Source organism: Staurois parvus, unplaced genomic scaffold, assembly GCF_062004578.1.
Source record: "Staurois parvus isolate SC_StPar_1 unplaced genomic scaffold, SC_StPar_1.0 ptg002740l, whole genome shotgun sequence".
Classification (NCBI taxonomy): domain Eukaryota; kingdom Metazoa; phylum Chordata; class Amphibia; order Anura; family Ranidae; genus Staurois; species Staurois parvus.
In genome coordinates this window covers 30,918-57,200 of record NW_028320536.1, presented here as the reverse complement: position 1 = coordinate 57,200, position 26,283 = coordinate 30,918, and the positions used below count along the sequence as shown (strand labels likewise).

The following is a 26,283-nucleotide window of genomic DNA, read 5'->3' as shown; positions in this document are numbered from 1 at the left end:
ACAACACGCCGCCTTGGATTGAAATCCTGCAGTGCCCACAAGGTCCCCCTCCTCAGGAAGGCCCATGTCCAGACTGTCTGAAGGTTGCCAATGAACATCTAAATGATTCAGAGAAGGATCGGGGGAAAAGAGCTGGGGTCAGATGAGGCCAAAATTGAGCTCTTTGGCATTAACTCAACTCGCTGTGTTTGGAGGAAGGAAAATGCCGACTATGACCCTAAGAACACCATCCCTACAGTCCAGCACCGAGGTGGAACCATCATGCTCTGGGGCTGTTTCTCTGCTAAAGGTACAGGCCGACTTTGCTGCATTGAGGGGCCAATGGACGGGTCCATGTATTGTAACATCTTGGATGAGAACCTTCTTCCCTCAGCAACAACACTGAAGATGGGCCATAGATGGGTCTTCCAGCATGACAATGACCCAAAACACACGGCCAAGGCAACAAAGGAGAGGCTCGAAAAGAAGCACATTATGGTCCCAGAGTGGCCTAGCCAGTCTCCAGACCTGAATCCTACAGAAAATATATGGAGAAGCTGAAACTTTGAGTGGCCAAGAAACCTTAAGGAATTAGAGATCTGTAGAGTGGACCAAAATCCCTCCTGAGATGTGTGCCAACCTGGGAACCAACTACAAGGAATGTCTCACCTCTGTGCTCACCTACAAGGGTTCCTCCACCAACTACAAGAGACGTCTCACCTCTGTGCTCGCCAACAAGGGTTCCTCCACCAACTACAAGAGACGTCTCACCTCTGTGCTCACCAACAAGGGTTCCTCCACCAACTACAAGAGACGTCTCACCTCTGTGCTCACCAATAAGGGTTCCTCCACCAACTACTAGAGACGTCTCACCTCTGTGCTCACCTACAAAGGTTCCTCCACCAACTACTAGAGACGTCTCACCTCTGTGCTCACCAACAAGGGTTCCTCCACCAACTACAGGAAACGTCTCACCTCTGTGCTCACCAACAAGGGTTCCCCCACCAACTACAGGAAACGTCTCACCTCTGTGCTCACCTACAAGGGTTCCTCCACCAACTACAAGAGACATCTCACCTCTGTGCTCACCAACAAGGGTTCCTCCACCAACTACTAGAGACATCTCACCTCTGTGCTCACCTACAAGGGTTCCTCCACCAACTACAGGAAACGTCTCACCTCTGTGCTCACCTACAAGGGTTCCTCCACAAACTACAAGAGACGTCTGACCTCTGTGCTCACCAACAAGGGTTCCTCCACCAACTACAAGGAGACGTCTCACCTCTGTGCTCGCCAACAAGGGTTCCTCCACCAACTACAAGGAACGTCTCACCTCTGTGCTCACCAACAAGGGTTCCTCCACCAACTACAAGGAACGTCTCACCTCTGTGCTCACCAACAAGGGTTCCTCCACCAACTACAAGAGACGTCTCACCTCTGTGCTCACCAACAAGGGTTCCTCCACCAACTACAAGAGACGTCTTACCTCTGTGCTTACCAACAAGGGTTCCTCCACCAACTACAAGGAACATCTGATCTCTGTGCTCGCCGACAAGGGTTCCTCCACCAACTACAGGAAACGTCTCACCTCTGTGCTCGCCAGCAAGGGTTCCTCCACCAACTACAAGAGACGTCTCACCTCTGTGCTCGCCAACAAGGGTTCCTCCACCAACTACAAGAGACGTCTCACCTCTGTGCTCGCCAACAAGGGTTCCTCCACCAACTACAAGAGACGTCTCACCTCTGTGCTCGCCAACAAGGGTTCCTCCACCAACTACAAGGAACATCTCACCTCTGTGCTCACCAACAAGGGTTCCTCCACCAACTACAAGAGACGTCTCACCTCTGTGCTCGCCAACAAGGGTTCCTCCACCAACTACAAGGAACATCTCACCTCTGTGCTCGCCAACAAGGGTTCCTCCACCAACTACAAGAGACGTCTCACCTCTGTGCTCACCAACAAGGGTTCCTCCACCAACTACAAGAGACGTCTCACCTCTGTGCTCGCCAACAAGGGTTCCTCCACCAACTACAAGGAACATCTCACCTCTGTGCTCACCAACAAGGGTTCCTCCACCAACTACAGGAAACATCTCACCTCTGTGCTCACCAACAAGGGTTCCTCCACCAACTACAAGGAACATCTGATCTCTGTGCTCGCCGACAAGGGTTCCTCCACCAACTACAGGAAACGTCTCACCTCTGTGCTCACCAACAAGGGTTCCTCCACCAACTACAAGAGACGTCTCACCTCTGTGCACACCAACAAGGGTTCCTCCACCAACTACAAGAGACATCTCACCTCTGTGCTCACCAACAAGGGTTCCTCCACCAACTACAGGAAACGTCTCACCTCTGTGCTCACCAACAAGGGTTCCTCCACCAACTACTAAGTCATGTTTTGCTCGGGGATCAAACACTTATTGTACTCCCTGAACTGCAACTCCATTGATAACATTTGTATCGAGTTGTTTCTGGATTTTGGTTGATATTCTGTCTCTATCATATACAGTTGTGTTCAGAATAATAGCCGTGTGATGATAAAAGTGAGTAAATCTGCAAATCCTTCTAATCCTTTCCTTTCCATCCACACAAATGCATTGGGAACACGACACATTCTATTCCAAATCACAACATGAAGAAAAATACATCAAATTTGTGTTGTTCCTCTAAAAAAAATGGAAGAAAAGTGAATATTAGACGGTTTAAAAAAATGGCCGTGTTTGTATTCTTCTTTACAAACTCCAACATTCACTATATAAACTGAGAAATGTTTGAAGATTTTGCTTTCCTTTGAATGACTTCATGAATATTTGGTTGTAGTCGCACTGTTTCTGAGAACTGCTGTACATCTGTGTTGCATGGAGTCCCCCAACTTCTGGCCCCTGTGATCAGGTATTCCAGCCCAGGATGATTGGACCACATTCCACAGTTCTTCTCGATTTCTTGGTTTGGCCTCAGAAACTGCATTTTTGATGTCACCCCACAAGTTTTCTATTGGATGAAGATCCGGGGATTGGGCTGGCCACTCCATAACGTCCATCTTGTTGGTCTGGAACCAAGATGTTGCCCGTTTACTGGTGTGTTTGGGGTCGTTGTCTTGTTGGAACCCCCATTTCAAGGGCATTTCCTCTTCAGCATAAGGCAGCATGACCTCTTCAAGTATTCTGATGGATTCAAACTGATCCATGATCCCTGGTATGCGATAAATAGGCCCAACACTGTAGTATGAGAAACATCCCCATATCATGATGCTTGCACCACCATGCTTCACGGTCTTCACAGTGTCCTGTGGCTTGAATTCAGTGTTTTGGGGGTCGTCTAACAAACTGTCTCCGCCCACTAGACCCAAAAAGAACAATCTTACTTCCATCAGCCCACAAAATGTTGCGTCATTTCTCTTTAGGCCGGTCAATGTGCTCTTTGGCAGATTGTAACCTCTTCAGCACACGTCTTTTTCCCAACAGTGGGACTTTGCGGGGACTTCTTGCAGATAGCTTGGCTTCACATCGGTGTCTTCTAATTGTAACAGTCCTCACAGGGAACGTCACACCTTTTTTCATCTTCCTGGAGCTGATTGTTGGCTGAGTCCTCACAGGGAACGTCACACCTTCTTTCATCTTCCTGGAGCTGATTGTTGGCTGAGTCCGCCCCATTTTGGCTATTCTTCAATCCATTCCAATGGTAGTTTTTCTCTTTCTTCCACGTCTTTCAGGTTTTGGTTGCCATTTTAAAGCATTTGCCATCATTTTAGCTGAGCAGCCGATAATTTTCTGCACTTCTTTATATGTTTTCCCCTCCAATCAACTTTTTAATCAAGGTACGCTGTTCTTCTGAACAATGTCTGGAACGACCCATTTTCCTCAGAATTTCAGAGAGAAATGCACTGTAACCAGCATGTACAACATTTGCTGCCTTCCTTCCTTAAATAAGGGCAATAACTGCCACCTGTTTATCAAAGAATGAATGACCTCACTAATAGAACTCCACACTGCGATTATTTTGAACACGCCCCTTTCAATGAGTGATTCAATGACACAGAATCAGCAGCATGCATGTCATGACTGTCGGGTCTGTTGGATTTCTATGACTCTACTACACCTGCTAGGAAATTATCTGCCATGTAGAAATATCATTTCCACCAAAAACAGCGATTGATCCGGTTAGTGATGTCTGACGGCTAGTATTTTCAACACAACTGTATATACATCGAGGATACAAATTATAGACCGATCATTTCTCTGTAAGTGGGGCGAACGTTCACCATCTGCGGGGAGCAAATCCGTATTTTCCACACTGTAATCAGAGGTAGCATGGCTCTTCCTGATGGTCCCAATATGGGGCCCCAGAGTGACAGAGCCCCCACATGTAATCAGAGGTGGAATGGCCCCTCCCTACAGTCCCTATATAGGGCCCCAGAGTGACGGGGATCCCACATATAATCAGAAGTGGAATGGCCCCTCCCTACAGTCCCTATATAGGGCCCCAGAGTGACAGACATACAGTGTCCGGGGTGGGGGGAGGAATTGGGGCCCCGGTGGGAGGACACAGTGGGCGGAGCAGCCAGGTACATGGAGACAGAGGGAGTGCTGACCTGCCATGACGGAGGGAACTCCACCAAGAACTGACGAGGGACTAGCAGCGCTGGACGGAGATGCCACACACAGCACATAGAAGAGAACAGCAGAGATGGCGGCGTCACCATACACAGCAATACAACCGAATCAGACAGATTATGGGGAACATCGGGGGGGGAGGGGGCATTGCTGACAAATGCCGGCTGCCTGGCTCTCATGCTGACCCAGATATGGCGGGGGATCAGCACGACAACCAATCAGCCACCATTTTTAGAAGGGGGTCAGCAATGGAGCCCCATAAATCACATACACCATACAATCCGATTGTACAATCCTCTGTGGATGGAGGGGGGAGACCCCCTGTCAGTGTTGGATGGGGGAGGGGGAGACCCCCTGTCAGTGTTGGATGGGGGAGGGGGAGACCCCCTGTCAATGTTGGATGGGGGAGGGGGAGACCCCCTGTCAATGTTGGATGGGGGAGGGGTGAGACCCCCTGTCAATGTTGGATGGAGGGGGAGGGGTGAGACCCCCTGTCGGTGTTGGATGGAGGGGGAGGGGTGAGACCCCCTGTCATTGTTGGATGGAGGGGGAGGGGTGAGACCCCCTGTCGGTGTTGGATGGAGGGGGAGGGGTGAGACCCCCTGTCATTGTTGGATGGAGGGGGAGGGGTGAGACCCCCCGTCAGTGTTGGATGGAGGGGGAGGGATGAGACCCCCTGTCGGTGTTGGATGGAGGGGGAGGGGGAGACCCCCCGTCAGTGTTGGATGGAGGGGGAGGGGTGAGACCCCCTGTCATTGTTGGATGGAGGGGGAGGGGTGAGACCCCCTGTCAATGTTGGATGGAGGGGGAGGGGTGAGACCCCCTGTCAGTGTTGGATGGAGGGGGGAGGGGTGAGACCCCCTGTAGGTGTTGGATGGAGGGGGGAGGGGTGAGACCCCCTGTCGGTGTTGGATGGAGGGGTGAGACCCCCTGTCGGTGTTGGATGGAGGGGGGAGGGGTGAGACCCCCTGTCGGTGTTGGATGGAGGGGGGAGGGGTGAGACCCCCTGTCGGTGTTGGATGGAGGGGTGAGACCCCCTGTCGGTGTTGGATGGAGGGGGGAGGGGTGAGACCCCCTGTCGGTGTTGGATGGAGGGGGGAGGGGTGAGACCCCCTGTCGGTGTTGGATGGAGGGGTGAGACCCCCTGTCAGTGTTGGATGGAGGGGGAGGGTGAGACCCCCTGTCAGTGTTGGATGGAGGGGGAGACCCCCCGTCAGTGTTGGATGTTGGGGTGAAACCCCCCTCCCCCGTCAGTGTTGGATGGAAGGGGAGGGATGAGACCCCCTGTCAGGTGCTATAGCCATCTGTGCCCCCGGTAGGGAGATCCCCCCCCCCCCGCCCTCTATGTGTCCTGGGAACCGTTATCTTGAAAGTGAAAGAAAATCCCACATTTTGTGTTGTCACCAGAACAGGAATAGAGGGGAAATCTTCCAATGGGGACACGGGGGGATTTCCTCTCACTTCCTGTTTGGTGATAGGACAGAAAGTGAAGGGGAAATCTCCCCCATGGGGACACAGATGTTCTAACACCAGCCCCCCCCAGCCCCCCCCCCTTTACTCCATCCAAAATTTAAAAAAAGATTTGCTCGGAGTTCCACTTGGAAGGATTTCATCCAATCGGATTGTGCTGTGTGTAGTCACCCTTTGGTTTCCTTTACCCCCCGACTGATCAGAGTCTCACCTGATTGGCTGTGTGTTGTTCCGTCCCTTCCAGCTGGATTTTAATCTCTGGATAGGAGTCTCCGCCCACTTTCTGGACATCCAACTGTGGGGAGCGCGGGAACCCTGCAATCATGGAGGAGAGGGGGTGTCAGAGGGAGTTCTGGGGTCTGTTCCCGACCCGTCCATCCCCCCATTGTCCTGCACAACACGGGGGGGGGGGGGAAGGGGGGATCGCACCGCGCGGTGACATCTCGGTACGATGGGGCAGACGTGGGATCACCTGATGAACTGCCTCCGCTGGCGGTGCTGACGCTGCTGCCGCTGTCCTCCAGCCATGTGCTGTACATGAAGGAGTCCCGCTTGTTGCCGTTTCCTGAAGCCGAAACACTTTCCTGACAAAAAGAAACAGATTTCACAGATCTAGAACTCCGGTCATATCCGCCCCATTCTTCTATCTCCAGCACCATCTTTGTTCAGGAGTCATCCTGGGTCACCACCTATTCCTACAGTGAGATGAGACCATCCTGTAATCCCGGTGCCTGTGCAGTTCCTGGCCGTGTTCACAACTGTCTGACACAGATCAGCCCCTGCTGCAGCCTCTCACCTTGTGATTTGCAACAAAGTTACAATGTACAGCCAGTAACTTTGTAGAAGGAGGAGGAGTCATTTCCTCAGTCTCCCCTCCCCCAGTGATCAGACTGTACATTGAGGAAATGACTCCTCCTCCTTTTACAAAGTTACAATGTACAGTCTGATCAGACTTTCTATACTGGAGGAAAAGTTGATGTTTTTGTAGCTCTTCTAAGTAAAGTTTTTATATTCAAGGAATGACAGAACACTAAACCCCTCGGAACATTCCGGGACCTCTCAGGCCCTCCGGACAGCACAGAACTCGTCTTCTTACCATCCCGGCGTCATCCTCATCCAGCAGTTCGTTCTCTTCCACTACGCTGGCGAAGCTGCTGGCGCTGGACGAGGAGCGGGAGAAATCTCGCTGGTTTTCCGTCCGGGATCCGGATTCCATTCTGAAAGACAGAGACATTCTGTCACGTGACCTGTGTGCACCAGGGATCCTGGGGGGCGGGCAGCCCAGATAAGGGGGAGGGGACAGTACCTGTTCTTGGTGGTGGGCATCTCCGGGGAGCTGTGATTGGAGGATTCCTCGGATTTGGGCTCCTGGGAGGCGTGGCCGCTGTCTGGGGTCTTCTGGGGTCCTGTTGGGCTTTCCCTGTAAAATATGAAATTACTTTTGTGTTGCCGGGAATGTGGAACCTCCTGGGATCAGACGGGTCATGTCCTGGGACACTCTGCTTTACGTAATGTAGATCTACATCACTGACCGTGCCGGACTTATCCCAGGGATCTCTAAATCTGAGCAATCACTGAGACCAACTCTGCCCTGAGCGATCACCGAGACCAACTCTGCCCTGAGCGATCACCGAGACCAACTCTGCCCTGAGCGATCACCGAGACCAACTCTGCCCTGAGCGATCACCGAGACCAACTCTGCCCTGAGCGATCACTGAGACCAACTCTGCCCTGAGCAATCACCGAGACCAACTCTGCCCTGAGCGATCACCGAGACCAACTCTGCCCTGAGCGATCACCGAGACCAACTCTGCCCTGAGCGATCACCGAGACCAACTCTGCCCTGAGCGATCACTGAGACCAACTCTGCCCTGAGCGATCACTGAGACCAACTCTGCCCTGAGCAATCACCGAGACCAACTCTGCCCTGAGCGATCACCGAGACCAACTCTGCCCTGAGCGATCACCGAGACCAACTCTGCCCTGAGCGATCACCGAGACCAACTCTGCCCTGAGCGATCACTGAGACCAACTCTGCCCTGAGCGATCACCGAGACCAACTCTGCCCTGAGCGATCACTGAGACCAACTCTGCCCTGAGCGATCACCGAGACCAACTCTGCCCTGAGCGATCACTGAGACCAACTCTGCCCTGAGCGATCACTGAGACCAACTCTGCCCTGAGCGATCACCGAGACCAACTCTGCCCTGAGCGATCACCGAGACCAACTCTGCCCTGAGCGGTCACCGAGACCAACTCTGCCCTGAGCAATCACTGAGACCAACTCTGCCCTGAGCAATCACTGAGACCAACTCTGCCCTGAGCGATCACTGAGACCAACTCTGCCCTGAGCGATCACTGAGACCAACTCTGCCCTGAGCGATCACTGAGACCAACTCTGCCCTGAGCGATCACTAAGACCAACTCTGCCCTGGGCGATCACCGATTCCTCCAGATCCACTATCCCAGAGGGATCCCGAGAAATCAACTCTGCCCTGAGCGATCACTGAGACCAACTCTGCCCTGAGCGATCACTGAGACCAACTCTGCCCTGAGCGATCACTGAGACCAACTCTGCCCTGAGCGATCAGCGATCCTCCAAATCCACTACCCTGGAGGGATCCCGAGAAATCAACTCTGCCCTGAGCGATCACCGATTCCTCCAGATCCACTATCCCGGAGGGATCCTGAGAAATCAACTCTGCCCTGAGCAATCACTGAGACCAACTCTGCCCTGAGCGATCCTCCAGATCCACTGTGCTGGAGGGATCCCGAGAAATCAACTCTGCCCTGAGCGATCACCCATTACTCCAGATCCACTATCCTGGAGGGATCCCGAGAAATCAACTCTGCCCTGAGCGATCACCGATCCTCCAGATCCACTATCCTGGAGGGATCCCGAGAAATCAACTCTGCCCTGAGCGATCACCGATCCTCCAGATCCACTATCCTGGAGGGATCCCGAGAAATCAACTCTGCCCTGAGCAATCGCAGATTCCTCCAGATCCACTATCCTAGGGGGGATCATTGGAGATCAATTTTGCGTTGAGCAAACACTGACTCCTCCAGACCGACTGTCCTGGAGGGATCCCTGGAAATCAACTCTCCCCTGGGCGATCACTGATCTCTCTGGATCAACTACACTGGAGGGATCATTGGAGATCAAGTCTAACCTGAGCAATCACAGATCCCTCCCGATGGACGGTCCCCTGAGCTATAATGGATCCCTATAGATCGGCTCCTCACCTCTTCTCCTGGACCTCCTGTATGTTCTCTATGCCGATGGCGCTGCTCCGCCTCGAGCTGAACGGTCCGGACTTCTTCCTGGTGGGACTTTTTCCCGGAACGATGAGGGACTGGAAGAGATGGAATGATGTCACTTCCCAGAAATAGAACTACCTCTATCCCCAACACGCTACTGCCTGTGTTACCGACATTCCTCCCATCAGATCCCGTCACGTATGTGTCTGCTCAGCTCCAATATAGAAGATGCTGCACTCCGCAGGGGGAAGGTATTGATTGATATTGGAAGGAGAGATCATTGGCCCGGGGACCATCGGATCCCCTCCGGGGGGTCAGGGAGGAGAGATCATTGGCCCGGGGACTATCGGATCCCCTCCGGGGGGTCAGGGAGGAGAGATCATTGGCCCGGGGACCATCGGATCCCCTCCGGGGGGTCAGGGAGGAGAGATCATTGGCCCGGGGACTATCGGATCCCCTCCGGGGGGTCAAGGAGGAGAGATCATTGGCCCGGGGACCATCGGATCCCCTCCGGGGGGTCAGGGAGGAGAGATCATTGGCCCGGGGACCATCGGATCCCCTCCGGGGGGTCAGGAAGGAGAGATCATTGGCCCAGGGACGATCGGACCCCCTTCGGGGGGGTCAGGAAGGAGAGATCATTGGCCCGGGGACCATCGGATCCCCTCCGGGGGGTCAGGAAGGAGAGATCATTGGCCCGGGGACGATCGGATCCCCTCCGGGGGGTCAGGAAGGAGAGATCATTGGCCCAGGGACGATCGGACCCCCTCCGGGGGGTCAGGGAGGGGAGATCATTGGCCCGGGGACGATCGGATCCCCTCCGGGGGGTCAGGGAGGAGAGATCATTGGCCCGGGGACTATCGGATCCCCTCTGGGGGGTCAGGAAGGAGAGATCATTGGCCCGGGGACGATCGGATCCCCTCCGGGGGGTCAGGGAGGAGAGATCATTGGCCCGGGGACCATCGGATCCCCTCCGGGGGGTCAGGGAGGAGAGATCATTGGCCCGGGGACCATCGGATCCCCTCCGGGGGGTCAGGGAGGAGAGATCATTGGCCCGGGGACCATCGGATCCCCTCCGGGGGGTCAGGGAGGAGAGATCATTGGCCCGGGGACCATCGGATCCCCTCCGGGGGGTCAGGGAGGAGAGATCATTGGCCCGGGGACCATCGGATCCCCTCCGGGGGGTCAGGAAGGAGAGATCATTGGCCCGGGGATGATCGGATCCCCTCCGGGGGGTCATGGAGCAGAGATCATTGGCCCGGGGACCATCGGATCCCCTCCGGGGGGTCATGGAGCAGAGATCATTGGCCCGGGGATGATCGGATCCCCTCTGGGGGGTCATGGAGGAGAGATCATTGGCCCGGGGACCATCGGATCCCCTCCGGGGGGTCAGGAAGGAGAGATCATTGGCCGGGACCATCAGATCCCCTCCGGGGGGTCAGGGAGGAGAGATCATTGGCCCGGGGACCATCGGATCCCCTCCGGGGGGTCAGGAAGGAGAGATCATTGGCCGGGACCATCGGATCCCCTCCGGGGGGTCATGGAGGAGAGATCATTGGCCCGGGGATGATCGGATCCCCTCCGGGGGGTCATGGAGCAGAGATCATTGGCCCGGGGACCATCGGATCCCCTCCGGGGGGTCAGGAAGGAACGTCTCTTGTAGTACATTGGCCCGGGCTTGTTCTGCCTTCCTCTGGATCTACAGTGGCTGCGGGTTGTGCAGGTGGAGGGGTTCTTCTATTGGTGGAACTCCATGTTCAGTTATTGGGGCCCCCGAATTGGTTTCCACGATGTGTATTTGTAACTTTGTAACAATCTAAAACCAAATTATTTGGTGTACAGTAAGTGTGTTGGATGAGTAGCGGGCGAGAGGCTGTGTGGGATCCCGCGGATCGCTGGGCGGTAAATATACAGATAAATTAATTTTCCCCCCCCATACAACCCTTCTGTGAGCAGGAGAGAACATCCACCTCTTCTATGGTTCCTATGCCTATGGCACTTCCGCGGCGTCCATGCCGGCTGGGCGTTTTCCCTGGCACAAGCAACGACTAGCGGGCAGGAGGAGCGAGGCACAAAGACACAGAGAGGAGATGAAATGTGGGGCAGGAAAGGTTCATGGAGGGAAAGAATGTCACCAATGGGACCGGACAGGAGAGACGGGAGAGAAAAAGAGAGAAAACCAGTCATCATGCACAGAATGTCCTCAGAAATGGTTCATCGCCAGATATTGTATGGTGGAGCTTATGGCTGAGATGGTGGACTACTGAGGGATGATGGCGTGTATACCGGGGCCACCAGGGGCCAGGGACACCTCCCTCCAGGGGCCGGGGACGCCTCCCTCCAGGGGCCGGTAATACCTCCCTCCAGGGACCGGTAATACCTCCCTCCAGGGGCCGGTAATACCTCCCTCCAGGGGCCGGGGACGCCTCCCTCCGGGGACTGGTAATACCCCCCTCCAGGGGCCGGGGACGCCTCCCTCCAGGGGCCGGTAATACCCCCCTCCAGGGACCGGTAATACCTCCCTCCAGGGGCCGGGGATGCCTCCCCCTGGGGGCTGGTAACGCCTCCCTCCGGGGGCCGGGGACGCCTCCCTCCAGGGGCCGGGGACGCCTCCCTCCAGGGGCCGGGGATGCCTCCCTCCGGGGGCTGGTAATACCTCCCTCCAGGGGCCGGGACGCCTCCCTCCGGGGGCTGGTAATACCTCCCTCCAGGGGCCGGGGACGCCTCCCTCCGGGGACTGGTAATACCTCCCTCCAGGGGCCGGGGACGCCTCCCTCCGGGGACTGGTAATACCTCCCTCCAGGGGCCGGGGACGCCTCCCTCCGGGGGCTGGTAATACCTCCTGGATGGGAACTATTTCCTCCATGGGCTGGGAACACTTACTTCCAGAGGACGACAACACCTCCTACCCTGGACAGGAACACCTTTTTCCATTGGCTTCAAACACCTCCTATCTGGACTGGGGAAACCTTCTGCCTAGAATGGGAACGCCTCCCTCAATGAGCTGGGAACACCTCCCCCGTGGGCTGGGAACACCTCCCCCGTGGGCTGGGAACACCTCCCCCGTGGGCTGGGAACACCTCCCCCGTGGGCTGGGAACACCTCCCCCGTGGGCTGGGAACACCTCCCCCGTGGGCTGGGAACACCTCTGCATCTAGGAACACCTCCCCCGTGGGCTGGGAACACTTCCCCATCTGGGAACACCTCCCCTGTGGGCTGGGAACACCTCTGCATCTGGGAACACCTCCCCCGTGGGCTGGGAACACTTCTCCATCTGGGAACACCTCCCCCGTGGGCTGGGAACACTTCCCCCGTGGGCTGGGAACACCTCCCCCGTGGGCTGGGAACACTTCCCCCGTGGGCTGGGAACACTTCCCCCGTGGGCTGGGAACACTTCTCCATCTGGGAACACCTCCCCCGTGGGCTGGGAACACCTCCCCCGTGGGCTGGGAACACCTCCCCCGTGGGCTGGGAACACTTCCCCCGTGGGCTGGGAACACTTCCCCCGTGGGCTGGGAACACTTCTCCATCTGGGAACACCTCCCCCGTGGGCTGGGAACACCTCCCCCGTGGGCTGGGAACACCTCCCCCGTGGGCTGGGATCACTTCTCCATCTGGGAACACCTCCCCCGTGGGCTGGGAACACTTCTCCATCTGGGAACACCTCCCCCATGGGCTGGAAACACTTCCCCCGTGGGCTGAGAACACTTCTCCATCTGGGAACACCTCCCCCGTGGGCTGGGAACACCTCCCCCGTGGGCTGGGAACACTTCTCCATCTGGGAACACCTCCCCCGTGGGCTGGGAACACCTCCCCCGTGGGCTGGGAACACCTCCCCCGTGGGCTGGGAACACTTCTCCATCTGGGAACACCTCCCCCGTGGGCTGGGAACACCTCCCCCGTGGGCTGGGATCACCTCCCCCGTGGGCTGGGAACACTTCTCCATCTGGGAACACCTCCCCCGTGGGCTGGGAACACTTCTCCATCTGGGAACACCTCCCCCGTGGGCTGGAAACACCTCCCCCGTGGGCTGGGAACACCTCTGCATCTGGGAACACCTCCCCCGTGGGCTGGGAACACCTCTGCATCTGGGAACACCTCTCCCGTGGGATGGGAACACCTCCCCCGTGGGCTGGGAACACCTCCCCCGTGGGCTGGGAACACCTCCCCCGTGGGCTGGGAACACCTCATGAAGCCCCACTAGAGGTGAAGTATGGATGACTGAAGATCTCCAATTCCTTGTTCTATGTCCTCTCCCGGAATCAGCTGCACCCCATGAGAGCCGCCTAGTGATTGGCCGGCCTGCTGGTAATCTGTGATGTCGGATCTGAAAGGCCCAATGCGGTCCAACTCCAGCAAAAACGGCTTTCATTTTGGATGGAGCGGGGGAGGGTTACAGAGCCTCAGTCGGAGATTCCCCCTCATTTCCTGCCATGACATGAAGTCTCTCTAATGGGGTCACCAAGAACACCCCATTATTAGCGGAGAAGTGCAGGGGGCGGGATCTTTGTGACAACCCCTCCCTCCATTTCTTGTATGGGTGTCACAGGGGCGGGACATAAGGGGAAATCTCCCCAATGGGGTCACAGATAGAAAAAGCTGATAGAATACTGAAATCCTCCTCCACCCAAAACTGGCCGGACTTTCCAATCACAATCCACTCCTGTCCCCTGCACCGGGCGAGCGGAGGTGCCCTTTAAATAAAGATGGCGGTGATATTGTCGGGGAGCCCATACACCCTCCAATCCCATCTGCCGAGATCCCTCTGTACTGGACACTCACTATTCCGGGAGGTTTGGGCATCTCGGGGTTGTTGTGTCCGAAGCTTCCGCTGTGACTGGTGGAGACGGTGTGCTGCTTCTTGTTGCTGAGCCCCATGGCGTCCATCGATTGGCTGCGACTTCTGATGACGCGCTGCGGAGAGGAAATCCAGAGATAGAAATATCCCGGAGGAGCGATAGGAGACACTACAGACAGAGATCATGTGTCGTCTCTGCTCCCCGCTCCGCGTTCCCGTGTCGTCTCTGCTCCCCGCTCCGCGTTCCCGTGTCGTCTCTGCTCCCCGCTCCGCGTTCCCGTGTCGTCTCTGCTCCCCGCTCCGCGTTCCCGTGTCGTCTCTGCTCCCCGCTCCGCGTTCCCGTGTCGTCTCTGCTCCCTACTCTGTGTCGTCTCTGCTCCCTACTCCGCGGTCCCGTGTCGTCTCTGCCCCCTACTACGTGTCGTGTCTGCTCCCTACTCTGCGGTCCCGTGTCGTCTCTGCTCCCTACTCCGTGTCGTCTCTGCTCCCTACTCCGTGTCGTCTCTGCTCCCTACTCCGTGTCGTCTCTGCTCCCTACTCCGTGTCGTCTCTGCTCCCTACTCCGTGTTCTCGTGTCTTCTCCGCTCCCTGCTCCGTGTTCCCGTGTCGTCTCCGCTCCCTGCTCCGTGTTCCCGTGTCGTCTCCGCTCCCTGCTCCGTGTTCCCGTGTTGTCTCCGCTCCCCGTTCCCGTGTCGTCTCCGCTCCCCGCTCCGCGTTCCCGTGTCGTCTCCGCTCCCCGCTCCGCGTTCCCGTGTCGTCTCCGCTCCCCGCTCCGCGTTCCCGTGTCGTCTCCGCTCCCCGCTCCGCGTTCCCGTGTCGTCTCCGCTCCCCGCTCCCGTGTCGTCTCCGCTCCCCGCTCCGCGCTCCCGTGTCGTCTCCGCTCCCCACTCCGCATTCCCGTGTCGTCTCCGCTCCCCACTCCGCATTCCCGTGTCGTCTCCGCTCCCCACTCCGCATTCCCGTGTCGTCTCCGCTCCCCACTCCGCATTCCCGTGTCGTCTCCGCTCCCCACTCCGCATTCCCGTGTCGTCTCCGCTCCCCACTCCGTATTCCCGTGTCGTCTCCGCTCCCCACTCCGTATTCCCGTGTCGTCTCCGCTCCCCACTCCGCGGTCCCGTGTCGTCTCCGCTCCCTACTCCGCGTTCCCGTGTCGTCTCTGCTCCCTACTCCATGTTCCCGTGTCGTCTCTGCTCCCTACTCCGCGTTCCCGTGTCGTCTCTGCTCCCTACTCCGCGGTCCCGTGTCGTCTCTGCTCCCTACTCCGTGTTCCCGTGTCGTCTCTGCTCCCTACTCCGTGTTCCCGTGTCGTCTCTGCTCCCCACTCCGTGTTCCCGTGTCGTCTCTGCTCCCTACTCTGCGTTCCCGTATCTTCGTCGCTCCCTACTCCGTGTTCATGTATCATGCTACCGATTTTAGTGCACTTCGAGCAGAAATCTCATTGAATTTTTTTGGGGGAGAGGTGGGGGGCTGCCAGGTAGGCTGCACAGGGCCACGGTAGGCTGTGCGGGGCCCCGTGATCTAAAGCAGCAGCCCCGCCGCTCCCTATTGTGTATTATTGTGGGGCCCCTCCTATGGTCATGTATTATTTTTGCTCTAACTTTTATCTCCCAAAAAGTGACAGAGTGAACTAAACCCCCCCCCCCCCCCAAAAAAAATGAAATGACATTTCTGCTCAAAATGCACTAAAATCATTGTTAGCAGGATAGTGTGCAGTGTGCAGTGTGCAGTGTGCAGTGTGTAGTGTGGTGTGTAGTGTGGTGTGTAGTGTGCAGTGTGCAGTGTGTAGTGTGTAGTGTGGTGTGTAGTGTGTGGTGTGTAGTGTGCAGTGTAGTGTGGTGTGTAGTGTGTAGTGTGCAGTGTGCAGTGTGTAGTGTGTAGTGTGTAGTGTGTGGTGTGCAGTGTGTAGTGTGTGGTGTGCAGTGTGCAGTGTGTAGTGTGCAGTGTGTAGTGTGCGGTGTGCAGTGTGTAGTGTGTAGTGTGTAGTGTGTAGTGTGTGGTGTGCAGTGTGTAGTGTGTAGTGTGTAGTGTGTAGTGTGTGGTGTGTAGTGTGTAGTGTGCAGTGTGTAGTGTGTAGTGTGCGGTGTGTAGTGTGCAGTGTGCAGTGTGTAGTGTGTAGTGTGTGGTGTGTGGTGTGTAGTGTGTGGTGTGTAGTGTGTGGTGTGTAGTGTGTAGTGTGTAGTGTGTAGTGTGTAGTGTGTGGTGTGTAGTGTGTAGTGTGTGGTGTGTAGTGTGTAGTGTGGTGTGTAGTGTGTAGTGTGTGGTGTGTAGTGTGTGGTGTGTAGTGTGTAGTGTGTAGTGTGTAGTGTGTAGTGTGTGGTGTGTAGTGTGTGGTGTGTAGTGTGTGGTGTGTAGTGTGTAGTGTGGTGTGTGGTGTGTAGTGTGTAGTGTGGTGTGTAGTGTGCAGTGTGTAGTGTGCGGTGTGTGGTGTGTAGTGTGCAGTGTGTAGTGTGTAGTGTGTAGTGTGTAGTGTGCAGTGTGTAGTGTGTAGTGTGTGGTGTGTAGTGTGTGGTGTGTAGTGTGTAGTGTGTGGTGTGTAGTGTGTGGTGTGTAGTGTGTAGTGTGTAGTGTGTGGTGTGTAGTGTGTGGTGTGTAGTGTGTGGTGTGTAGTGTGTAGTGTGGTGTGTGGTGTGTAGTGTGTAGTGTGTAGTGTGGTGTGTAGTGTGCAGTGTGTAGTGTGCGGTGTGTGGTGTGTAGTGTGCAGTGTGTAGTGTGTAGTGTGTAGTGTGTAGTGTGCAGTGTGTAGTGTGTAGTGTGTAGTGTGTGGTGTGTAGTGTGTAGTGTGGTGTGTAGTGTGTAGTGTGTGGTGTGTAGTGTGTGGTGTGTAGTGTGTAGTGTGTAGTGTGTAGTGTGTAGTGTGTGGTGTGTAGTGTGTGGTGTGTAGTGTGTGGTGTGTAGTGTGTAGTGTGGTGTGTGGTGTGTAGTGTGTAGTGTGGTGTGTAGTGTGCAGTGTGTAGTGTGTAGTGTGTAGTGTGTAGTGTGCAGTGTGTAGTGTGTAGTGTGTGGTGTGTAGTGTGTGGTGTGTAGTGTGTAGTGTGTGGTGTGTAGTGTGTGGTGTGTAGTGTGTAGTGTGTAGTGTGTGGTGTGTAGTGTGTGGTGTGTAGTGTGTGGTGTGTGGTGTGTAGTGTGTAGTGTGTAGTGTGGTGTGTAGTGTGCAGTGTGTAGTGTGCGGTGTGTGGTGTGTAGTGTGCAGTGTGTAGTGTGTAGTGTGTAGTGTGTAGTGTGCAGTGTGTAGTGTGTGGTGTGTAGTGTGCAGTGTGCGGTGGTGTGTAGTGTGGTGTGTAGTGTATAGTGTGCAGTGTGCAGTGTGGTGTGTAGTGTGCAGTGTGTAGTGTGCAGTGTGTAGTGTGCAGTGTGTAGTGCAGTGTGTAGTGTGCAGTGTGTAGTGTGCAGTGTGGTGTGTAGTGTGCAGTGTGTAGTGTGCAGTGTAGTGTGTAGTGTGCAGTGTGTAGTGTGTAGTGTGCAGTGTGGTGTGTAGTGTGTAGTGTGCAGTGTGTAGTGTGCAGTGTAGTGTGCAGTACTGTCCTCCTGCCAGCAGGTGTCAGCAGACGACCGTTCAGGAGGGGGCAGCAGGCGGAGGGGGCAGCAGGCGGAGGGGGCAGCAGGCGGAGGGGGTGACGCACCCGGAGGATCTCAGCGGTATTGCACTCAGTATGGTCTGCATCTGAAGATCGATCGGTCTGGGAAATGATGGCTCTTCTGACAGCCCGCCATTCACCGAACATTCACCGGCTTCTGCCCTGCAGATCCGTGCTAATCTATGGGAATGTTTGGTGTTGGTGGGAGGAGGAGATCGGATCAGGACGGCATTGGTGGGAACAGGCCAGGGCCAGAATATTCCAGGAACAGATCCGAGACCCGGACCTTCTAATCCACCTACACTGCGAATAGCAACTGCTGTGACTTCACCTGGCGAATGTGCAAATCTGTGCGGCGAATGTGTAAATCCGTGCGGGGAATGTGCAAATCTGCGCGGGGAATGTGCAAATCTGTGCGGAGAATGTGCAAATCTGTGCGGGGAATGTGTAAATATGTGCGGCCAATGTGTAAATCTGTGCGGGGAATGTATAAATCTGTGCGGGGAATGTGTAAATCTGTGCGGGGAATGTGCAAATCTGTGCGGGGAATGTGCAAATCTGTGCGGGGAATGTGTAAATCTGTGCGGGGAATGTGCACATCCGTGCGGGGAATGTGTAAATCTGTGCGGGGAATGTGCACATCTGTGCGGGGAATGTATAAATCTGTGCGGCCAATGTGTAAATCTGTGCGGGGAATGTATAAATCTGTGCGGGGAATGTGCAAATCTGTGCGGGGAATGTATAAATCTGTGCGGCCAATGTGTAAATCCGTGCGGGGAATGTATAAATCTGTGCGGGGAATGTGTAAATCTGTGCGGGGAATGTGTAAATCTGTGCGGGGAATGTATAAATCTGTGCGGGGAATGTGTAAATCTGTGCGGGGAATGTGCAAATCTGTGCGGGGAATGTGTAAATCTGTGCGGGGAATGTATAAATCTGTGCGGGGAATGTGTAAATCTGTGCGGGGAATGTATAAATCTGTGCGGGGAATGTGCAAATCTGTGCGGGGAATGTGTAAATCTGTGCGGGGAATGTATAAATCTGTGCGGGGAATGTGTAAATCTGTGCGGGGAATGTGTAAATCTGTGCGGGGAATGTGTAAATCTGTGCGGGGAATGTATAAATCTGTGCGGGGAATGTGCAAATCTGTGCGGGGAATGTGTAAATCTGTGCGGGGAATGTATAAATCTGTGCGGGGAATGTATAAATCTGTGCGGGGAATGTGCAAATCTGTGCGGGGAATGTGTAAATCTGTGCGGGGAATGTGCAAATCTGTGCGGGGAATGTGCAAATCTGTGCGGGGAATGTGTAAATCTGTGCGGGGAATGTGCACATCCGTGCGGGGAATGTGTAAATCTGTGCGGGGAATGTGTAAATCTGTGCGGGGAATGTGCACATCTGTGCGGGGAATGTATAAATCTGTGCGGCCAATGTGTAAATCTGTGCGGGGAATGTATAAATCTGTGCGGGGAATGTGCAAATCTGTGCGGGGAATGTATAAATCTGTGCGGGGAATGTGCAAATCTGTGCGGGGAATGTATAAATCTGTGCGGCCAATGTGTAAATCCGTGCGGGGAATGTATAAATCTGTGCGGGGAATGTGCAAATCTGTGCGGGGAATGTATAAATCCGTGCGGGGAATGTGTAAATCCGTGCGGGGAATGTGTAAATCTGTGCGGGGAATGTGTAAATCTGTGCGGGGAATGTATAAATCCGTGCGGGGAATGTATAAATCTGTGCGGGGAATGTGCACATCCGCGCGGGGAATGTGCATTATAGCCAGCGGGGTCCTGACATTTGATGATGAAAGTCCCTCTATGGGTAGCAGGGACTTTCATCATCAAGTGTCCATCATTTCAGCTCCTGTGCTGATCACACTGCCTAATACACAGGCAGCCCCTAGAGGGCGACACTGCGCACTGCTCATCTGATGATGTCACACACACCGCACCTTAAAGGACTCGAAGAATCCGCCTCCTCCACCCCCTCCGTTCTCCATCTTGTCATCGTCCCCACACAGGCCCATCATGGACTGGCTGTTGATGTGAAGCTCCTCATACAGAGTCTCCAGCAACGCTGCCCGCGTGCGCTCCTATCAGGACAAGAATGAGAAGGTGACACCAGCAACAGTGCTGCACATCATGAACCAATCAGACGGAGTACCTCCAGCCAACACTCCTCCATCCAATCCCAATGGAAGAGTCTCAGCTGGATCTCCTCCGGAGCCGTACAATTCTCAGAGGGTGGAACCCTGGAAATCTCTGCTCCTCGGGGGCGGGATTATTTCTCACCTCCAGCTTGGCGAACTTCTCGGCTTTATAACAGGCGTACTCCGCATTGATCAGCTTCGTCAGGAGGAACTCCTGGAACTCCGACCCCTGAGGGAGGGAAGAGAAGAGCGGTGACGGAAGGATTCTCTGCGGTCTGAGCGTTCGGCACGAGAAACTCCAGACAAGACAGTGGGGCAGCTGCCTGCCTCTGGTCACATGACCCCGGGTCTTACCTTCCGGAAAACTGCTGGATCGGGGAGGGGTGGACCGAAGAAAGGCACATCGTCCCGAGCCGTCACCGAGACCTGGAACACAGCAATGGCGGCAGTCAGACCCCCCCATACACTGTCCACGGAGCGATCAGACCCCCCCCCATACACTGTCCACGGAGCGATCAGACCCCCCCCATACACTGTCCACGGAGCGATCAGACCCCCCCCATACACTGTCCATGGAGCGATCAGACCCCCCCCATACACTGTCCACGGAGCGATCAGACCCCCCCCATACACTGTCCACGGAGCGATCAGACCCCCCCCATACACTGTCCACGGAGCAATCAGACCCCCCCCATACACTGTCCACGGAGCAATCAGACCCCCCCCCCATACACTGTCCACGGAGCAATCAGACCCCCCCCATACACTGTCCACGGAGCAATCAGACCCCGCCATACACTGTCCACGGAGCAATCAGACCCCCCCATACACTGTCCACGGAGCAATCAGACCCCCCCCATACACTGTCCACGGAGCGATCAGACCCCCCCCCCATACACTGTCCATGGAGCAATCAGACCCCCCCCATACACTGTCCACGGAGCAATCAGACCACGCCATACACTGTCCACGGAGCAATCAGACCCCCCCATACACTGTCCACGGAGCAATCAGACCCCCCCCATACACTGTCCACGGAGCAATCAGACCCCCCCATACACTGTCCACGGAGCAATCAGACCCCCCCCCATACACTGTCCACGGAGCAATCAGACCCCCCCATACACTGTCCACAGAGCAATCAGACCCCCCCATACACTGTCCACGGAGCAATCAGACCCCCCCCCCATACACTGTCCATGGAGCAATCAGACCCCCCCCCATACACTGTCCACGGAGCAATCAGACCCCCCCCATACACTGTCCACGGAGCAATCAGACCCCCCCCTTATACACTGTCCACGGAGCAATCAGACCCCCCCCCATACACTGTCCACGGAGCAATCAGACCCCCCCCCATACACTGTCCACGGAGCAATCAGACCCCCCCCCATACACTGTCCACGGAGCAATCAGACCCCCCCATACACTGTCCACGGAGCGATCAGACCCCCCCATACACTGTCCACGGAGCAATCAGACCCCCCCCCCATACACTGTCCACGGAGCAATCAGACCCCCCCATACACTGTCCACGGAGCAATCAGACCCCCCCCCATACACTATCCACGGAGCGATCAGACCCCCCCATACACTGTCCACGGAGCAATCAGACCCCCCCCATACACTGTCTACAAAGCGATCAGACCCCCCCCATACACTGTCCACGGAGCGATCAGACCCCCCCCATACACTGTCCACGGAGCAATCAGACCCCCCCCCATACACTGTCCATGGAGCAATCAGACCCCCCTATACACTGTCCACGGAGCAATCAGACCCCCCCATACACTGTCTACAAAGCGCTCAGACCCCCCCCATATGCAGTCCACGGAGCATTTACACCCAGCAGGGACTGCTCAGCCGCCATCACTGGTAATCGGGGCAGACAGGGGTGTGACCCGCCGCTGACTCCCATCACCACCGATTAGCGTCAGACCATCACCGGGAACCTTCTCTCCAAATCCGGAGCGGAACCCCCCCCCCCCCCCCGAGCGGGGGATGAGCCGGAGATTTATCCAAATCGGATTTCACAGCAAAGACTTCTCCGGAATTAGAATTCATTTCACCGCGCGGCGTTGTTTACCAACAAAGTCATGTGATGCCAGCGATCACATGACTATGATCGGGGTCCAAGAGAAGTGGGAGGAGCTTCCGGAACCATCCCATCGCATCCCATCCCGATACATCCCATCCCGATACATCTCATCCCATCCCGATACATCCCATCCCATCCCGATACATCCCATCCCATCCCGATACATCCCATCCCAATACATCCCATCCCAATACATCCCATCCCATCCCGATACATCCCATCCCATCCCAATACATCTCATCCCATCCCGATACATCTCATCCCATCCCGATACATCCCATCCCATCCCGATACATCCCATCCCAATACATCCCATCCCAATACATCCCATCCCATCCCGATACATCCCATCCCAATACATCCCATCCCAATACATCCCATCCCATCCCGATACATCTCATCCCATCCCGATACATCTCATCCCATCCCGATACATCCCATCCCAATACATCCCATCCCTATACATCCCATCCCATCCCGATACATCCCATCCCATCCCAATACATCCCATCCCATCCCGATACATCCCATCCCGATACATCCCATCCCAATACATCTCATCCCATCCCGATACATCTCATCCCATCCCGATACATCCCATCCCATCCCGATACATCCCATCCCATCCCGATACATCCCATCCCATCCCGATACATCCCATCCCAATACATCTCATCACATCCCATCCCAATACATCCCATCCCATCCCGATACATCCCATCCCATCCCGATACATCCCATCCCGATACATCTCATCCCATCCCAATACATCCCATCCCGATACATCCCATCCCATCCCAATACATCCCATCCCATCCCAATACATCCCATCCCATCCCAATACATCCCATCCCATCCCAATACATCTCATCCCGATACATCCCATCCCATCCCAATACATCCCATCCCATCCCAATACATCCCATCCCATCCCAATACATCTCATCACATCCCATCCCGATACATCCCATCCCATCCCAATACATCTCATCCCATCCCAATACATCTCATCCCATCCCAATACATACCATCCCAATACATCCCATCCCATCCCAATACATCTCATTCCGATACATCCCATCCCATCCCAATACATCTCATCCCATCCCGATACATCCCATTCCATCCCAATACATCTCATCCCATCCCAATACATCCCATCCCGATACATCCCATCCTATCCCAATACATCTCATCCTATCCCAAAACATCCCATCCCATCCCAATACATCCCATCCTATCCCATCTCATTCCATCCCATTGCATCCAATCCATCCCATCCCATCCCAATACATCTCATCCATCCCAATACATCCCATCCAATCCCATCCCAATACATCTCATCCCATCCAATCGCAATACATCCCATCCCAATACATCTCATCCATTCCAACCCAATACATCCCATCCCATCCCAATACATCCCATCCCAATACATCCCAATACATCCCATCCCAACCCATCCCAATACATCCCATCCCAACCCATCCCAATACATCCCATCCCATCCCAATACATCTCATCCATTCCATCCCAATACATCCCATCCCATCCCAATACATCTCATAACATCCCAATACATCCCATCCCAATACATCCCATCTCATCCCAATACATCTCATCCATTCCAACCCAATACATCCCATCCCATCCCAATACATCCCATCCCATCCCATCCCAATACATCCCATCCCTGTGTGAATTACATGCAAATGCTGTGTATGGCTCAAATCGCATCTATGCCAATAAGGTGCAGGAGGTGCCTTTTCTCAATTCGCACCGGAATCGCATCACGTGTGTGTCCTCGCCCGCCTAATGGGATCCGCACCCGAATCACATCACGTGTGTGTCCTCGCCCGCCTAATGGGATCCGCACCCGAATCGCATCATATTTGTGTCCTCGCCCGCCTAATGGGATCCGCACCGGAATCGCATCACGTGTGTGTCCTCGCCCGCCTAATGGGATCCGCACCCGAATCGCATCACGTGTGTGTCCTCGCCCGCCTATTGGGATCCGCACCCGAATCGCATCACGTGTGTGTCCTCGCCCCCGGTACATCACATGACCTGGCTAATAGAGGGAGGAGGCCAGGGTCCTCCAATGAGGGCGTTCCTTTGGCTGGGGTCGATCACTGCATGGACCAGTGAGGTCAGCCAACATGTAATCCGTTCTCAGATCCCGTCTGCCTGTCTATTGGGTGTAGCGAGTTTGGGGGGTGATGAGTTTGGGGGGGTGTGGCGAGTTTGGGGGGGTGGTGAGTTTGGGGGGGCGTGGTGAGTTTGGGGGGGGGCGTGGCGAGTTTGGGGGGCGTGGCAAGTTTGGGGGGCGTACCTTGTACACAGTGTTGTCGGTGCCGGGCTCCTGGACTTGCACCACGATGTAGCCATGCAGGAAGTTGGAGGCGATCATGTCGGGGACGAAGGGCGTGTTCTCATCCTGGAACACAATGGCTACGATGTCGTTCCCGATGTGCCGCTTCCTCTGCAGCTGAACAGGAAGGAAGAGGTGAGGAAGAGGGGGGACGACACACACAGGGGAGGGGGGGGGACGACACACACAGGGGAGCGGGGGACGACACACACAGGGGAGGGGGGGGACGACACACACAGGGGAGGGGGGGGACGACACACACAGGGGAGGGGGGGGACGACACACACACAGGGGGGGGACCCGTGGCGTACAGGAAGTGCACTACCTGCTGGGTGTCCCCCTCCGTGTACGGCAGCTTCGTGGACACGTGGAACATGATTTCCTTCCCCCGGAAGTTGCAGTAGATGGATTCTGTTCCCGTCTGTCCATGACTGACGTCCAAACCGCCCCGGAAACTGCAATGTAAATACAATATGGGGGGGAGGGGGTCATCTGGAGTCCACCCAAAAGTGATATCTCCCACCATAGATCCAATGCTGCTCCTGCCCTCCTCTGTGTCTTGCCTCCTCAGCAGCATCAAATAAATACAAATCCAGCAGGGATGGTGGGAGCCCCCCATAATGGGCACAACAGACTCCCCAAGAAACAAGCGACTGTCAGGAGGTTCAAACCCCTCAGCATCCACCTGGTACTGAAATGTCCCTTACGGGTGGAGTGGCCCTTTGGGCATCAATGAGATGATCTTCCAAGCCATATACATGAGTCCGCCATATTTGTTACACACTAAAGACCAAAGTGTTCCCCTCCCCCTCCCCCTCCCCCAGCATGCACACGATTGATTGGTGCAGAAGAAGTCTCCACCCCCAGAGCTAATCTGAGATGAACTTCCCATCTGGGGTGACTGACCAATCATTGGATTTCTGTCTCTTGGGAGTCCCCTCCGGCTCACCCCTTAAAGTCCTGCAGGAGAACCCGCTCCCCCAGCAGCTCCAGGAACTCCGCGAAGGCCGGACTCTCCTCAGTGGTGCTGAATAGTTCCTCTTCTGTCGTCTAACAAACAAAAAATACCAACAGAGTGCCAACAGAAAACCAAAACTCCTCCCCCACATCCACCGACACTCCTTCCCCGCATCCGCCGGCACTCCTCCCCCGCATCCGCCGGCACTCCTCCCCCGCATCCGCCGGCACTCCTCCCCCGCATCCGCCGGCACTCCTCCCCCGCATCCGCCGGCACTCCTCCCCCGCATCCGCCGGCACTCCTCCCCCGCATCCGCCGGCACTCCTCCCCCGCATCCACCGGCACTCCTCCTCCGCATCCACCGGCACTCCTCCCCCGCATCCACCGGCACTCCTCCCCCACAGTGCCAACAGAAAACCAAAACTCCTCCCCCGCATCCACCGACACTCCTTCCCCGCATCCGCCGGCACTCCTCCCCCACATCCGCCGGCACTCCTCCCCCGCATCCGCCGGCACTCCTCCCTCGCATCCGCCGACACTCCTCCCCCGCATCCGCCGGCACTCCTCCCCCGCATCCGCCGACACTCCTCCCCCGCATCCGCCGACACTCCTCCCCCGCATCCGCCGACACTCCTCCCCCGCATCCGCCGACACTCCTCCCCCGCATCCACCGACACTCCTCCCCCGCATCCACCGACACTCCTCCCCCGCATCCACCGGCACTCCTCCCCCGCATCCACCGGCACTCCTCCCCCGCATCCACCGGCACTCCTCCCCCACAGTGCCAACAGAAAACCAAAACTCCTCCCCCGCATCCACCGGCACTCCTCCCCCGCATCCACCGGCACTCCTCCCCCGCATCCACCGGCACTCCTCCCCCGCATCCACCGACACTCCTCCCCGCATCCACCGACACTCCTCCCCCACAGTGCCAACAGAAAACCAAAACTCCTCCCCCGCATCCACCTACACTCCTCCCCCGCATCCACCGACACTCCTCCCCCACATCCA

At 55.9% G+C, this 26,283-nt stretch overlaps 1 protein-coding gene across 4 annotated transcripts in view; it reads right to left on the bottom strand.

The window, feature by feature from the left end:
- RAP1GAP (RAP1 GTPase activating protein) overlaps positions 1–26,283 on the bottom strand; it is a 39,166-nt gene that overhangs the window by 4,254 nt on the left and 8,629 nt on the right. Inside the window, exons 9-22 of one of the 4 annotated variants that reach the window (XM_089666502.1) lie at positions 25,264–25,364; positions 24,640–24,769; positions 24,276–24,431; positions 20,200–20,271; positions 19,988–20,074; positions 19,648–19,788; positions 14,106–14,237; positions 11,294–11,371; positions 9,312–9,421; positions 7,372–7,485; positions 7,162–7,282; positions 6,538–6,649; positions 6,277–6,380; positions 4,574–4,623 (exon numbers count right to left, since the gene is read on the bottom strand). In XM_089666502.1, the coding sequence (XP_089522628.1) occupies positions 4,615–4,623; positions 6,277–6,380; positions 6,538–6,649; positions 7,162–7,282; positions 7,372–7,485; positions 9,312–9,421; positions 11,294–11,371; positions 14,106–14,237; positions 19,648–19,788; positions 19,988–20,074; positions 20,200–20,271; positions 24,276–24,431; positions 24,640–24,769; positions 25,264–25,364 (1,467 nt within the window). In that variant the 3' untranslated portion in view covers positions 4,574–4,614. Of the gene's footprint in view, positions 1–4,573; positions 4,624–6,276; positions 6,381–6,537; positions 6,650–7,161; positions 7,283–7,371; positions 7,486–9,311; positions 9,422–11,293; positions 11,372–14,105; positions 14,238–19,647; positions 19,789–19,987; positions 20,075–20,199; positions 20,272–24,275; positions 24,432–24,639; positions 24,770–25,263; positions 25,365–26,283 lie in introns of those variants that run through there. The other 3 variants (XM_089666503.1, XM_089666504.1, XM_089666501.1) reach the window with 3 other exon arrangements.